This window comes from Myotis myotis, unplaced genomic scaffold (assembly GCF_014108235.1).
Source record: "Myotis myotis isolate mMyoMyo1 unplaced genomic scaffold, mMyoMyo1.p scaffold_m19_p_12, whole genome shotgun sequence".
Taxonomy (NCBI): domain Eukaryota; kingdom Metazoa; phylum Chordata; class Mammalia; order Chiroptera; family Vespertilionidae; genus Myotis; species Myotis myotis.
In genome coordinates, this window is record NW_023416316.1 from 42360176 (window position 1) to 42376861 (window position 16686).

The following is a 16686-nucleotide window of genomic DNA, read 5'->3' on the forward strand; positions in this document are numbered from 1 at the left end:
TCTCAGTGATATAGATACGTCTGACCTTGACAGTTACAATCTGACAATGAAAAAGGACGGGCTCCAAGCCCGGTCGGATCCCTTCCTAGCCCCGCTCGCTCCTCACCTTCTCGCAGCAAAACCCTCTCGTAGGCCGGGAACTTGGTGCTAACCGACACAGCAGCCGTGAGGTCTTCCCGGCTCTTCCGCAAGTTCTTCTTCACGCCCGACCTCTGGCCACGCATCCTCCAGAAGTCTGCCCTGTCCCCAGCGTTGTCTCTCTGGGCATTCTGGACGCTGGCCATCTGTTCAGCTCTGAGGGAAGAAACCGCAGGAAGTAAACCTCTAGGGCCAGAAATGTGCGAATGTGCGTGTCATTCACCAAGTCTGCTCAGCACTTCTGATGGGCCCGGGAAGATGCAGCTTGACAATGAAGAGGTCTCACAGGTGGGAAATGTGGGACTCTCCCTTCCCGACGGAGGTGGATAAAGGCTTGGTCCCCATAAAATCCACCAGAAGTAGCCGAGTAATGAGCACACTAAGTGTGGCTCATTCTGACAGGCTGTTATACAGGCAACAGACCTGAAACCCTGGCCAAAATACAGGTGTCCTGGCTATTCTCCCCGGCGTCTGCAAACCAGTAAGAGTCCCCTGGGGCTGAGGATGAGGATGAGCGACATGCACTGGACAGGGGCAACACATCCCTAGGGGTGAGCTGGTTCCCTACAGCCACTCGGCATCTGCTCGCATCCCACGCCAGGCAGCGGACATGCCTTAGGACATCGTTCAAAGCCACAAACCAGCTGGCAGCTATTTCACAGTTCTAGGCCACTCATAAACAGGAAGTAGAGGATGGGAGAGGCGATGAGGACAAATCGTGAAGCCAAGTGCGGCTTCTTTTTGAGGAGGACAGGGGGACTGTGGTTTATTTGTGGGGGGACTGTGAAAGAAGGGTGTGCGGGAGCGTGTGATCTCAGATACCTGCTTTTGTTGGGGATTAAGCCTTTCTCCAACTCGTTTCCGATCCTCACGGCCAGCCAGTGGCCCAGCTTGCCATCATACAGGGTATCCACCACGCGAAAGATCTCCCCCCTGGTGAAGGCCAGGCTCTGTGGAGTTTCCTTCTCACATTCGAAGTGGCTCCTTATAAAAAATGAATCCCCTCTGCCACAAGCCAGAATCTCTCTGTACACTGAAAGGCAAAAGCATTGCTGTACACTGCGCTCTGCTTAGCAAGAGGTCTCTTCTTGAAGAGTTATCAGCTTCTCCTACTTCTGATCACTCCCTTTACCTTCTGTCCACTTAGCAAACTCAGAATACAGGCCCTACAGGAACCAGGGCTCCAATAGGAAGAAGAATAAAAAGCTAACTTTATGCGCTACTGTGATGATTAATTTTATGTCAACTTGACTGGTCCACAGAATGCCCAGATATTTGGTCAAATATTATTTTGGGTGTTTTGGGAAGAGATTCATGTTGTTGTTTTTTGTTTTTTGTTTGTTTGTTTTTTTGTTTGTTTTTTTTTTTATTATTAGTTAAGGTATTACAAATGTGGAGATTCATGTTTAAATTGATAGACTAAGTAAAGCAGTTGCACTCCCTGATGTGGGTGGGCCTCAGCCACTCAGTTGAAGGCTTGCATAGAACCAAAAGATGAACCCCAACTTAGAGAAAACTAACTCTTCCCGCCTTCGAGTGGGACACCAGCTTTTTCCTGCCTTCACCCTCAGATAGAAACATCAGTTCCTTCTAGGCCTCAAACCTGCCAGCCTTTGGACTTGGACTAAAACTAAATTATCAGTTCTCTTGAGTCTCCAGCTTGCCATTCGCTCTATAGATTTGAGGATCTGCCAGCCTATGTAGGCCAATTCCTTATAATCAATCAACCAATCTCAATCTCAATCTCAATCTCTCTCTCTCTCTCTCTCTCTCTCTCAATTCCTTATAATCAATCAACCAATCTCAATCTCAATCTCTCTCTCTCTCTCTCTCTCTCTCTCTCTCTCTCTCACACACACACACACACACACACACACACACACACACACCCTATTGGTTCTGTTTCTCTGGAGAGCCCTGGCCCCGCTGTCAATCAGCCCTTTGAAGCAGACAGGAAGGACACTATCAACTCCCATTCTATAGGTGAAAACAATGAGACCTGGTAAGGTGAAGCAACCTGTCGGACTAGTAAGAATTAATGTGGGAGCTGACCAGTAGGTAGGGCTCTTTGCATCATCATATGAAAGACTCAACAATAACTCCAGGCAGTACTTAAGGATGGATCACTGTTCAGAAAGGCAGTTATATATTCCAAACGGACACAACCAGTGAAATTACTACTTCAGTGGGTGCATAGGAAACATTCCTACAGAAAGTTAAATGGTACCCAAATGGTCTCCAAAGGTTAGGTGTTAGAATCCACTTCCATTTTTTAATACCCAAGTTTCCCTCTTCTGGTCCCAAGACACTTCTCTCATCCTCCCCACAATCTCCCCCACCATTAAACACACGAACAGACTTGCTCACCATCAGCTCGGCTCTGAGCTAAAATGGTCACCATTTCACCTTTGGGGATTTCTAACAGGTAGAGAACAGCATCTTCCCGAACCATCCCTCTGAAATCCTGTGTGTTCACCTGATGGGAAGGGCAAACAGGAAAAACAAAAACAAAAAAACAAGAAGTTGTTTATAAAAAGGTGTCGCCTTAGCTTTTTATCTGGGCCTTTTCATCAGGGTCTTCCCAGAGCAAAACTCAGATGTAAAGAAGTCCTTCGTGCCCCTACTCAAGCCCTCCCAGCACCCTGCTATTGGCCTGGCCTGTGGGGGCATCACCACACCTTCCTGCCTCCCACCCTGCCAACTGCCCCTTAGGAAGATGCATCCTGTCCAAGACCTGCCAGTAGATCAGATTGGAACTTTTTGTGGTTGTGTTTGGTCTTCTTTGAGTCTCCCATTGAGGTAGCCAGGGAGGTAACGAACAATCATGAAAGAGGTAGCTATAATGCAACAGGGAGTGGTGGGGTCTCTGGCAAACAAGCATGCTGGCCTAGCTGAAGGCATTAACTCTATTTTTAAATTAGTTCAAATAAAAGCCTGAAAATAAAGTTCTGATCCATTCCGCCTTCCTCCTATAGCTTCTACCACCTAAAAGTCGTTTAATAGGAGTTTAGGAAATTGAAGAGCATTAGCCTTATATGGGAGGCAAATAGCCTAATATACAGGCTAATGTATTTAAGCTTCTGACACACTTATTTCTAGCAAGGAGACCACAACATTTATTCCCCTCGGATTCAAGAGGGGACACTGTAAGTAGCATTTGGAAGTTATAAAGCAAGTAAAACTGAAATGTGGGAGAGAAAAGACATTTTGACATCTTTGTTTTGTGCCTTTCAAACCATGTGACAAGAGAAAAATGACAAATAAGTAAAATACAAAAATTATTTTAAAGTCCCTAGTATTTTAATAATGTATGACAGAAGTAAAAAGTACAGAATTCCTATGAAATATGCTCTTCAGTCATTGAGAACTGTAGAATCCTTTAAACAAAGAGCACTACTTTATTACAAAAAGTAGTTCATTCATTAATGTTAGAACGTATGATTTAATGAGTGTTAGAATTTATAATTCAATGAAAACAGGCAGTAGACTAAAACTTACTTGGTACTTTTAAAATAAAATGATCTGCTATCATTAAAGCAATCACATTAATTTTTCCTTTGAAACAACATTTAGCACTTAAGACAACTGTCATTCTCATCTCTCCATCCCCCAATTAGGGATCATTGATTGCACTTCGTCACTGATCCTTTCTTATGCCATTTGTAGATCTATATCTGTGTCTATCAACAGCCATGTGTATGTTTTTATATGAATGTATATGCTTCTATTTGTTTACTTAAATAAGAGGGACATAGGCCTGGAGAAAACCCTAAAGCAGGGGTCCTCAAACTACGGCCCGTGGGCCACATGCAAATACAAATATTGTATTTGTTCCCATTTTGTTTTTTTACTTCAAAATAAGATATGTGCAGTGTGCATAGGAATTTGTTCATAGTTTTTTTTTAAACTATAGTCCGGCCCTCCAACGGTCTGAGGGACAGTGAACTGGCCCCCTGTTTAAAAAGTTTGAGGACCCCTGCCCTAAAGGTCTCTTTGTCCATCTCTATGGCCACGTGAAACTGATCTTTCATTAAGCCAAAACACTTTTAATAGTCAAAATTTAAGCACACACGGTAGCTACATTGTCAAATCCACATGGTTAATGCGCAAACTTAGCGGCGTTTTTTTCTCTTTTCCATCCCCTAAAAGTTTCTGAAAGGGAAATGACAACCCTACCAGATCAATAATAAACAGAGAGACAGCTGGGCCTCCCCCCAGGGCATGTCTGTATCTGTTATTTACAAGCCACACACTCCGTGGGCCGCAGCACAGCCCACTCCTGTTTCCTTTCCACAGGTCAGGCTGTCACCTGACAAAAGGAAGAGCCGCACTTAAAACCCCTGTGATACGAAAAAGTGGCTGGCGTATGTACACAGTTCACCACGTAGATTCGATGTCACCACGTAAAGGAGTTCTGAAACAAATTAAAGTGAAAAACAACAGGGCAGCGCGCTCACTCTTTGAAAGTTAGACTGTACGTACAGTCCTCACCAAGAAATATCCTCTTATTACCTATTTAGTAGCTTACAGGGTCTCCCGTGTCTGCTGGGAGCCCAAAGAGGAGTGTGTATTGTATCAGCCTCAGCTCATGCGGGTGGAGCGGCCTCCCTGCCCAGCAGGCGAGGTCCATCTTTTTCTCCCCTTTCGTGGTCCCCAGAAAATTTATTCACAATCAGGAGCCAGGAAGCCAGTTCCCACGGTTTCTTCCTTGTCGCCAAGTGAAAACAGGAAACAGACACTTTCTTAAGTATAAACGCTGCGTACCATAGCTTTTACCCATGGAAGTGACTCTTCCATCTTTAGCCACTTACATTGAGGTCAACCTGCCAAGCCCCTCCCCCTGTGAATTCCTTTTTTTTTCCCCCATGGAAATTCAGAAAATCTTCCCCCCCGCCCCGCCCCCCCCGAATAAAAATTTTTTTAATCCTTGATCCTTCCTGAGCAAAAGCTTCCAAACTCCTACCTGGCTTCCGATGGCCCCCATACTAGGTAGGAAACACATTTTCTCTTCTTTGGCATCGGCCCAGGGGTAAATTGGTACGAGCTGGCACTAGATGGGATGCTTATCAGTGGCACTTGGTAAGTGATGTTTCCTAGGATCATGTGGCACCACCAGGTTCACGCAGGCACACTTAGTTTCTAGGATCCCGACCAAAGCCAAAGCGGGTCTAGAATGTCACTGGAAAGCTTCAGCCAGGCTCACGATCAAGGTTTGCCCTTCGTGTGCTCCAGAAACGAAAGCTGAACTACGGCAACGGGGCCAAGAGCCAAGAAGCAAGAGGGCTGCCCGCTTGGTGCGCTGCATCCTGCTTCCTCAGGAATTCCGCGTTCACACCCCTCTCCTGAGCCCAGATGCTCTCACCAGACCCCCGAGTACCTCCCACAGAAGAGATGCAAGTTTACAGAAGCAGGAATTCCAGGGAAGCCAGTTCCCTAGCATTCTGTGTTTGTAATAGTCAAGAGGTACTTGGCATTCTTGAAGTTTATTCTGAAGTCCCTGGGAAATACATTACACCTACCTCATAAAATGTCAAAGCTGAGTTGGTTATCATTTTTTAAAACCAAGAGCTTATTACAAACTCCTATATAGTAACTTTAAAAGTACTAATATTATATTAACCAAGAAACCCCCCTCCTGGTCAGCTTCAGATGTCAATAACATGTTCAGTGGCAGCGCCTTATCCTTTTCCAGTGGGTGAAGAAGGGACATGGACCTTCGTGCTCTGTGCCAGGAACTCCGCTAGGTGCCTGTGTTATCTACGCTCATCTTCCAGGGTCCCTGCACGGCAGGTGTTCTTATCCCCACTGAACAGAGACAGAAACCCGAGCCTCAGAGGTTGAGCCGGGGTCACAGAACTAATGAGAGCCTGGGACGGGATTCAAATCAGACAATCTGGTGCCAACACCCACCTCTGTTCAATTACAGCGCACTGCCTTGAGAGTGACAACCAGACAGGGGAATCGATGAAAGACAAAATTACAGCACGGCTAGCCATGGCTCTGTGGTTGACCGTCGACCTATGAACCAGGCGGTCATGGTTCGAATCCCGGTCAGGTGAAGGCATATGTCTGGGTTGTGAGCTTGGTCCCCAGTAGGGGGCGTGCAGGAGGCAGCTGATCAATGATTCTCTTTCATCATTGATATTTCTCTCTCTCTCTCTCCCTGTCCCTTCCTCTCAGAAATCAATAAATATATATTTTTAAAAATAAACCCAAATTAGCAAGATTTTCTTATTGTTATTAATCCTCACCCGAGGATATTTTTCCATTGACTTTTTTTTTAAAATATATTTTATTGATTTTTGACAGAGCGGAAGGGAGAGGGATAGAGAGTTAGAAACATTGATGAGAGAGAAACATCGATCAGCTGCCTCTTGCACACCTCCTACTGGGGATGTACCCGCAACCAAGGTACATGCCCTTGGCCGGAATCGAACCTGGGACCTTTCAGTCTGCAGGCTGATGCTCTATCCACTAAGCCAAACCGGTTAGGGCTCCATTGACTTTTTACAGAGTGGAAGGGAAGGTAGAGACAAAGAGAAGGAAACATCAATATGATATACATCGATTAGTTGCCTGCCATACTTGCCCCAACCAGGGCAGGAGGTATGTGCCCTTGACCAGAATTGAACTCGGGACCCTTCAGTCCACAGGCCAATGCTCTATCCACTGAGCCAAACCAGCTAGGGCAGCAAGATATTTTGAAAGCTCTTCTTTCTAGTTACAGTCTTGATTTTTTTTGTTAATCAAGCTAATACAAATCTTTGCAAGGGTCTTGAACATTATAAATTCCCACCCAGGAGTGACTTTTGGGTTCCAGAACTGAGAAGACTGGACCCATTTCAGGGAAACTGAGACCTTGATGCCGGGCATCAACAAACCTGCAGCCGACCTATTTTCACAAGTTGGACCACGTCCCCCTCCCTTACGGAAGGCCGCCAGACACCCCACTCTTTCCCAATAACTTCCAGACACAGGACTGGGCTTTCCTTACCTTCAGAATTTGGTCGCCTTCTAGAAGGCCTTCTTGGTCTGCCGAGGTCCCCTCTTGAATGCCGCCCACAAATATCCCGACGTCATTGCCACCGGCCAACCGCAGGCCCACGCTGTCCCCCTTCCTGAACTTCACCATCTTGGTATTGGGGCTTCCATGGTTTCAGTTTCAGGGAGGAAAAAATGAAGATTACTTTTGTAAAAGGGGACCAACATGAGCAGATGAGAGATTTAATTTCTTCTTTCTATAGAGCAATGTATAGTTTCATTTTTCTCCTATCATGTGTAATTTTATCTTCCTTGGGACTGTAAGATGAATATAACAGGCCCACTTTACCAGTGTCAAAGTGGAAACATAGAATGTTTATGGGAGCTCACTCAAGATTTGAAAGCAAAGAAAGGGCAAGGTTAGGGTTAAAATCAAGGCCATACAAACTAATCAAGCCTGTCGCTGTGCCAGGGCTCCTATCAAACGGACACACAGCCTGGGTTCAAGAAAGCCACCTCCGCATCCAGGAGCTGCTGCTCTTGAACACTGACCATGGTCAAGTGCATAGCATGGCGTCCCATCCCTCCCCCACCCAGGGACCCTCCTGTCTCTGCAGCCCCACAGAGGCACCTGGTAAGCAGCACGTCGCCTGTCTGTTGTTACCCAGCTGCCAACTCAAATATCCAGAATCACATTCTGGAGATGTGGCCGGGTAAGCGACACAGCAGACCCAACTAACGTCACAAACTTCACCCGCTTCCACATTTTACTCTCCCACAAACGATTTCTCTTTCTCATGAACACTAGCAACAGGGGTTGGTTCAAGGTAGCTGATTACATGCAAAATCACCATCCGTCGCTAAAAAAACGCCATTCTTCTGGATTTCAGTGAAGGAGAAAGAGCTATGTGGAAGAAGACAGGGAAAGAGAGACGGGAATACATACCCATATATCGCTTCGTCTTCAGGACTGGGACGAAGAAAAGTCCTCGGTAATGCTTTCGGTTGAGGAGCTGTGGATTAGAAAGCGCCTGTCATTATCGACTTGGACTGAAAGGAGTATGTTTGTCTCAAAATATAAAGATCACAAAACCCACCAAAAATTCAACTCTATACCTTATGCTACATATGTGTCATCACAGTAAACAACAAATGTAAGTCTTTACAGTGAAGTTTAATTATAAGATAGCAGGTGCCAATCCTTTCTAAGTTAAGTGAGAAATGAACCTCTAAAATGCAAGGTGTCTCTTCCATATTTGAGAATGATTTTTCAAGTAATTTTTCTCTCTCCTTCCAGCCATCCTCTGGATTTACCAAACAGAAACTTCTGAAAGGGACTATTTATTTATTTAAAATGAGCCTCACCCACCCAGCTGGTATGGCTCAGTGGTTGAGCATCAACCTATGAATCAGGAGATCATGGTGTGATTCCTGGTCAGGGCACATGCCCGGGTTGCAGGCTCAACCCCTGTGCAGGTGGCGGGCCAATCAATGATTCTCTCTCATCACTGATGTTTCTATCTCTCTCTCCCTCTCCTTTCCTCTCTGAAATAAATAAAATGAGCCTCACCTGGAGCTTCCTCTTGGTGTTTGGGCTCCTGGCTGGTCTCGGTAGCAGCTGCAATATCTCCCGCACACTTGAAGGGAGTGGGTGTGGAGCCCATCCGGGACCATCTGTTCTGGATGTCCTCCCTCGAACTTAAGCATACGGCATGTAAACATCTCATAACTAGTGGCCCAGTGCACGAAATTCATGCACAGGGGGTGGGGTGGGGGGGTGTCCCTCAGCCCAGCCTGCACCCTCTCCAATCTGTGACCCCTCTCAAAATCCAGGACCACTGGCTCCTAACCGCTCACCTGCCTGCCTGCCTGCCTGATCGCCCCTAACCACTCTGCCTACTGGCCTGCTCACCCCCAACTGCCCCCCACACCGGTCTTCTTGCTCCCAACTGCACCCCCTTGCCAGCCTGATCGCCCCCAACAGCCCCTGCCTGTCAGCCTGCTTGCCCCCAACTGCCCCCCCTGCCGGCCTGATCGCACCCAACTGACCCTCCCTGTCAGCCTGCTTGCCCCCTCACCCCAACTGCCACCCCCCCCTGCTGGCCTGATCACCCCCAACTGCCCTCCCCTTCTGGCCTGATAGCCCCTAACCACCTCTGCCTCAGCCCCGCCACTATGGCTTTGTCCAGAAGGTCTCCCAGTCTAATTAGCATATTACCCTTTTATTAGTATAGACTAGAGGCCTGTTGCACGAAAAGATTCGTGCAATAGGTCTTCCCTTCCCCTGGCTGCCGGCACTCGTTTTCCTCCGGCACCCGGGACCCAGGCCTTCGCTCCGGCCAGAGCCGCCTTCAAGCCTTCGCTGCCCCGCCCGGCCACCCCAGGTCGGGTCGCACACGGGACGCCTGCCACCCTGGGTCGCAGATAGCAGGCCCAGATGGCGGCAGGGCAGGTGGGATGGTGCTGTCCCGCCCTGCCTGCAGTATGCAAATTAGCAGCCATCTTTGTTGGTGGTTAATTTGCATATTGCACTGATTAGCCGATGGGAGGCGTAGCGAAGGTACGGTCAATTACCATGTCTGTCTACTATTAGATAGGATGTGACAGATTCACACAGACCTATGTGTGCACACAGCAGCGTGTGTGAGGGAAAATACACATCTCCTTACCTGGGCTTTTCCTTCAGCTTCTCATTTGAGGAATGATAATCATAGTCAGAATACGGCTGCCGTCTCTCCTCTGGGGAAAATGACCGGTTTGACTCTATTTCCGAGATATCTGGTTTCAAAAATAAGAAAAGACTTTGCCATGAAATATTTAAGACCTGTACCAGAAATTATCCCTCTCTCTGGTTAGGAAACATGGGAAACGGAAGAAAGGCAGGCAGTAAATGTGCTATTAGTCTAATAGTCTTCCTGAGGTGAAGAAAAAAAAAATCTGATAGTCAGATTATGAACTGCTTGTACATACATTTTTCACTAACATCTTCTGTCGGAAGGGGAGGGCATTAATTAATAAAGAGAAAGCCAAATAAAGAATTTTAGGTCCCTCTTTCATCACACTTTCTATCAAAGCTGCTACTGAAGACTCAAAATTCAATTACTGGGTCACACGTATATGCTTCTCCAACATTAATGCACACACAAATCATCCGCGCTCTTGTTCTGGGGTGAGAATGCAGCTGTTCTGGGGTGAGGCCAGAGACACTGCAAGTGTATCAAGCTCCCAGATGCTGCTGAGGCTGCCAGTGGGGTGAGGACCACACTTTGAAAAGCCAGGCCATACACTCTAGTCCAGCCGTGGGCAAACTACGGCCCGCGGGCTGGATCCGGCCCGTTTGAAATGAATAAAACTAAAAAAAAAAAAAAAGACCGTACCCTTTTATGTAATGATGGTTACTTTGAATTTATATTAGTTCACACAAACACTCCATCCATGCTTTTGTTCCGGCCCTCCGGTCCCGTTTAAGAACCCATTGTGGCCCTCGAGTCAAAAAGTTTGCCCACCCCTGCTCTAGGCTCTCAGCATGCTGGGATGATTTCTCTGCACTGTTCATAGCAGTAACAACAGCTTAGACATTGGACATAATGGAAACTAAACTAAGTTCTAGACAGCAATTCTTTTCAAAATCAACATCTGTTTTAAAACTTGAGAACCTAATATTTTTTCTAAACTTTGCTACACAAAGGCAATGTGAGATGGTTAAGTAGGATATATCATGATTACTTATGTTTATTGGTAATTTGTAGATGGTTCAAGTATTATCCTAGGTATAATTCATATTTGAGAAATGAATATAATGCTTTAAAAGAGAAAAGGTGACATGGATTGCTAATCACTGAATACACAATATAAACCATTCTGAGTCTTAACATTACAGTGTCTACCAGTTTATGCTATCCTCCACATGGTCTTCTCTTTGTTGGAAATATTAATAGCCACTTTAAAAAAACACACAGGAGCCCAGCCAGTGTGGCTGAGTGGTTGAGTGTCAACCCATGAACCAGTCAGGGGCTCAATCCCCAGTAGGGGGCATGCAGGAGGCAGCCGATCAATGACTCTCTCTCTCGTCACTGATGTTTCTATCTCTCTCTCCCTCTCCCCTTCCTCTCTGAAGTCAATAAAAATATATTTTAAAAATATAAAAAAAAACACGCGCAAGAACGAGCAATTTACAAATGTATGTGGTTAGTTCTTCGAACTTCTCGTACATACATTTCTTACTAACATGTTTTGTTCTCAGTGGCCTAATCCGTGTCCACCGGGAGTTCACAAGTGCACCAGAATTTCGCATGGGAAACCTGATTTCAGCAGACACTTTAATAAGGCAGTAACAACCGAACATTTCTCTTCTGGAATCTAAGCTTAACGGAAAGGCTTTCACTGGCAGCCAAACTTCCCGTGGGATGGCTGGGCCAGACAGAGGTGAGAACGCAGAAGCGACAGCCTCCCTTGCTTCCGGCCTCGCTCGCAGCCTCCTCTTTACCTTCTGAGTCGCTGTCATCTAACGCCGGGATGTGGATGAGCGTCTGCTTGCTGTCTCTCAGCACCACCAGCTGCAGTTTTCCTCTTGACTTTTCTATCAGTTTTCGAGCATCCGTTAAAGACATGTTCTCGGTTACAGTGCCATTTATCTGTGTTTATTCACGGCAAAAGAGAAAATTCACATTTTCCCCCACTAAAAATGTAAAAGACTTTGCTCATCTATTCAAACAGACATGAGATTTTTTTGGGGGGGGGGGGGGAGGGGGAGGGGGGGCTGAATAAAAATGCATTATCCTTTAAATTAACTATAACCCTGCATGCCTGGATCCCAAATACAGGCATGAGAGCGCTGTCGTGTACTTAAGTTACTCTGCTAATTTATTTAACTTCCAAGCTCAAGACGATGGTTTGGCTTACTACCGGAAGGTGTCTCCTGACCAGAGAGGTTTACAAGAACTATTAAATATTCAGCATTCATATACCACCAACTCGCCCTCTCATCTTTCCTTCATTTAGGGAATAGGAGCTTAAACTTGAAACAAACAGGGAAGGGAAAAAAAGTACTCAGTGATATATTTTTAAAAAACTGCTATTAATCTATGACAGCGCTCTCCAAGTCTGGTTTTTCTGATAAAATGATCTCACTGTGCTGCTCTTCCCAGTCTCTGTCTTACTTCTGCGTCCCAGCGCGACAAAGTCCCACTGTGTTCGCACCTGGATGCGGAAACGCAGACGAGGAGCCAAGCATGAAGCCGACCGTCCTCTACCCTGTGCACCCACCTTGAGGATGATGTCCCCTTCGTGCAGGTTGCCATCCTTGGTTGCCAGACCGGTGCTGGTCATCTCCTTTATGAAGATCTGACTCCCCAGGCGGAGCCCATACTCTAGAAGACAGAAGCAGACCCCGACTTCAGCAACTGGCTCAGAAAACTTAGTTTGGTTTTCAGGACGATTTAAAAATACTGATGAAAAAATAATTCTGCATGTGGGATATTCTGCAAGACAACTGGCCTGGAGTCATCCAAGGAAGTCGATGTCGCCCTGGCAGGTGTGGCTTACTAGGTTGAGTGTTGTCCTTTGCCCCAAAAGGTCGCGGGCTCGATTCCCAGTCAGGGCACATGCCCAGGTTGCGGGTTTGATCCCTGGTTGGGGTGCTAACGGGAGGCAACCAATCAATGTTTCTCTCTCACAGCAATGCTTCTCTCTCTCTCTCTCTCTCTCCCTTTCCCTTGTCTCTCTAAAAATCAATAAAATACATATTTTAAAAAGTCAATGTCATACAAAATAAAAGAGGCACAGGGACTGTTCCAGATTGAGAGACATAAAAACTAAATGCAATGCAAGAACCTTCACCAGGATCCTTGGTCCAATGTGGGGAAGAGGTGGTGGTGGTGGTGGGGGGTGTTACATTATTTTAGAGCAACAGCAAAATAAACTGTACTGTAATTTATTAAAACGGATATTAATGTTAACGTGATACAGGCATTACGGTTATGTAGGAGCATCTTCTTAGCCTCGGGGGATACCTGCTGAAATACGTAAGGGTGAATTATGTGTGCGTTGCCTGCAACATACTTACAAGGGGTTCCAGAACACCCCTGGGAGACAGGGGATAGGGAGCGGGAGGGATGAGGGAGAGGGGAAAGGAGAAGGAGAGAGCGGGGAAAGGGAAGGAGAATGAAAACAAATGTGGCAAAATGTTAACAACTGTTAAAGCTGCTAATGATGTTAAAACGAGGTGAAGGCTCTGTATGAGTATTTGCTTTATATAAAATCAGCACTTTTCGAAATAAAACGTTGGGGAGATAAAAACCAACTCAGTACATCTTAACAGGCATATTCTGCTGGCAATGCAGTTGCCCACAGAAAGGCCTTCATCTGTAACAGTTTAGATTGTGTGGGGTTTAGCACTGAAAATATTTCAGTGTGTGAAGAAAAGGGGTAAACAAACCAGGCAAAGCAATAAAGTATTTAACTAAAACCAGCATAGCTCGGAGGTTTTATGGATGTTGGATTGCTCTCAGAAGAAAAAACACTGTACTTAGTATAGCTTTGCAATTCTTGTGGGTTGATGAATTAATGTCATTATAAATGGTTAGAAAAAGTCTATAGAATCCTTAAACCTCCTGAGACGCATATTCCTCAGAGACAGGCTACTTAATGCAAATTTCCAACCTGGACAGCACCAAGTTTTTCACTTGGCTTCCTTTGTTTTCCCCTTTGGAAGGAGAACCATTAGAGAACAAGAGAAAAGATGTGTTTACAAGGACTGTAAAAAGTCAGAAGCCAAAAACCAACGCGAGGAATATCACACCACCGGGCTCTATCGCCCTGTCCATTCATTCGCCTGCTTGTTTCCTCTCACCCATGGAAATCTGAGTTCTAGCTCCACCACCCACTGGCTTCAAGACATGGGCAAGTTGCTTCCCCTCCGAGTTCCAGAATCCTCACCTAAACTGCAGGGGCCAGTGGCTTCCCTCGCTGCCCACAGGGTTTTAGTGAATCCTGGGTGTGACCGTGTGCGAGTGCCCCAGGACGGAGCGTGGGCCTGGCAGCCGGGCCTCGGCCCGCCTCGTGCATGGGCACGTTACCAGCGTTGGGGCTCTTGGGTTCCCAAGATAGAATGTAAGAGGAAACCCTAGAGGAATCGCCAGGCAGATTTTATTAAGCTTATGCTCAAGCACCAGCATAAGCTGAGGGAGACAACACAGAGAAAAGGAAGGTCCTCTGACCTGGCTGAGGGCCCGGCTCTGCTTAGGTGCTTTTATAAGCTGGGGACAACGCGGATTTGCACAAAACGATGGCTTTCAGAAAAAGGTGGGCTTGTGGAATTTTCCATGTCAGAGTAGGAAAAGCAAGCGGTTAGAAGAAAGATAAAATTCTGCACTTTTTTTTTTAAGCTGGGAATGGAAGGGTGGTACATTCTTGTGGTCAGCTTATCTGGCCTTCCTTCTGGCCACCTGGCCGTAACCTGGCTTCCTAGCCACTGGGTACTTTTCCATTCCTGAGGCCCAAGTCCCTGTGCTATCCTAGGCATACCAAAAACTTCTCTGAAGTTTCAAATTCCAACCTACTACACAGCATTGTAGGTCTTGGCATAGAGGTAAAATGCAACCAAAATGCTATTGTTCTCTCCTGTGGTCTTATTCGTGTGAGCTTCACCAGGCTCACCGGTGGGGGTGGGGGGGCGGGGGAAGCATTGTTAACAGATTCCAGGTTCCCACCCCAGTGCTTCTGAGTCAGTGGCAGGGGCCTGAGAATCTGCATGTCTAACACGTGCCCAGGTGATGCTTGCGCTGCTTTGAGAACCATTGGCCTAGTAATTTAAAGCCAGATTTCTGCAGCCCGTGCTAGTTCAATGTGCACGACAATGAACTTTTCTGTGCCTCAGTTTTCTCGTCTATAAAATAAAGATGTCCTAACTCCTACATGAGGCAGTCATGAGGATGGAATGAGCTAGTCGGTGCGAAGCATGTAGGTCAGTGCCCGGCACACAGTCAGGGCCATGGCAGAGCCAGCTGTTATTATACTAGTGCTTTTCTTCATCAAGCTGTGATACCTTCATTTGCTTTGCTTTTCGTCAGAAGGACTCCGATGGGCTTGTCACCTTCGTGGTCCCGCCGCCCTCTGGGCTCGGGGGTGGGGCTGCCCAAGCGGAGGTGCTCGCAGCTCCGGGACATCTTGTAGCGGGCGTCGGGCTGCCCCCGGTGCCTGTACTCCACCTCCGGGCTGTAGGCCCGGTCGTAGGCCTGGTCAATGCTCCGGCCTCGCCCGTGGCTGCTATCTCGGCCTCGCCCATAGTCATGGTCCAGGCCCCGCTCCAGGCTCCGGCCGCGGCTCCGGTCTCGGGCTCCATCATAGTCATCACGGTCCAGGCCCCGCTCCAGGCTCCGACCACGGCTCCGGTCTCGGGCTCCATCATAGTCATCACGATCCAGGCCCCGCTCCAGGCTCCGGCCACGGCTCCGGTCTCGGGCTCGGCCATAGTCACTGTGGTCCAGGCCGCGCTCCAGGCTCCGGCCGCGGTCCCGCTCCTGGCTGCGCGGACGGTCGTGGGGATGCCCCCTCTCCAGGCTGTTCTCCCAGCTGTGCAGCCGGCTCCTCTCACTGTACCGATCACTGTACCCGCTGCGGGCGCTTCTGCGGTCAAAGTCATCCATCACCTCGAAAGCACGGTCTTCCTCATTGAGCGGAAGGCCGCTCTGCAGCGGGGCCAGCTGGACCTTCCGGGGCCTCTTGACCACCTGTTCACCAAAGCACAGAGGGGAGAAAGGACAATCACAATTAAACGTAAGAGAATGTAACGGTTAAAAGCCCTGGTTCTCCTCCCAGTAAAATTGTGTCCCAAAGCCTCCGGTTCCTTAGCTGGAAAAAGGGACAATAAAGACCTCATAGGGTCAAGAATCAAGTCAATGAGTGTAAAGGTCTCAAGACAATGCCTGCAAAATTGGCTTATACAGTGGGGCCTTCATTAACTCAAACTACTCTATCAACTCAACGCAAAACATCGGCCGAGAGACAGCTGGTATCTCAAAAAACTCGTTAGTAGGGACACTCATAAGTCAAGGGCCCACCATACTCAGAGTATGAGAAGTACCAAGGGACTCTAAGTTGCTAAGTTACAAAAACGGAAATCCAGAAAGTGAGACAGTTTATATACAACGGCCTAGATTCTTCTAAAAGTCAGCGTCATTAAAAAGGAGGGTGGGAGAAATTAGGGGAAGAGGTGGGAGAAAGAGAAATCCTTCTAGATCAGTGGTTCTCAACCTTCTGGCCCTTTAAATACAGTTCCTCATGTTGTGACCCAACCATAAAATTATTTTCGTTGCTACTTCATAACTGTAATGTTGCTACTGTTATGAATCGTAATGTAAATATCTGATATGCAGGATGGTCTTAGGCGACCCCCTAGGTTGAGAACTCCTGTTCTAGATTAAAAAGGACAAAAAAGACAAGGGCCAGGTGCAATGAATGAACTTTGATAGAATCTCTGGGGGAAGAAAAAAAAAGTCTAGCAAAGAAATCTTAGGATGTGGACTGGATAGTAGATGATATGGCAGAGTTGTTAATTCTCTTAGACAG

At 47.0% G+C, this 16686-nt stretch overlaps 1 protein-coding gene across 8 annotated transcripts in view; it reads right to left on the bottom strand.

Moving 5' to 3' along the window:
* The window catches only part of TJP2 (tight junction protein 2), a 107176-nt gene that overhangs the window by 16908 nt on the left and 73582 nt on the right, over positions 1–16686 (bottom strand). For all 8 annotated transcript variants that reach the window (XM_036330902.1, XM_036330901.1, XM_036330898.1 and 5 more), the window contains 10 exons: positions 15164–15848; positions 12385–12488; positions 11606–11753; positions 9789–9897; positions 8690–8817; positions 8066–8132; positions 7133–7283; positions 2506–2614; positions 961–1171; positions 107–294 (listed from right to left, as the gene is read on the bottom strand). In XM_036330902.1, coding sequence (XP_036186795.1) covers positions 107–294; positions 961–1171; positions 2506–2614; positions 7133–7283; positions 8066–8132; positions 8690–8817; positions 9789–9897; positions 11606–11753; positions 12385–12488; positions 15164–15848 — 1900 coding nt within the window. The remainder of the gene's footprint in view (positions 1–106; positions 295–960; positions 1172–2505; positions 2615–7132; positions 7284–8065; positions 8133–8689; positions 8818–9788; positions 9898–11605; positions 11754–12384; positions 12489–15163; positions 15849–16686) is intronic.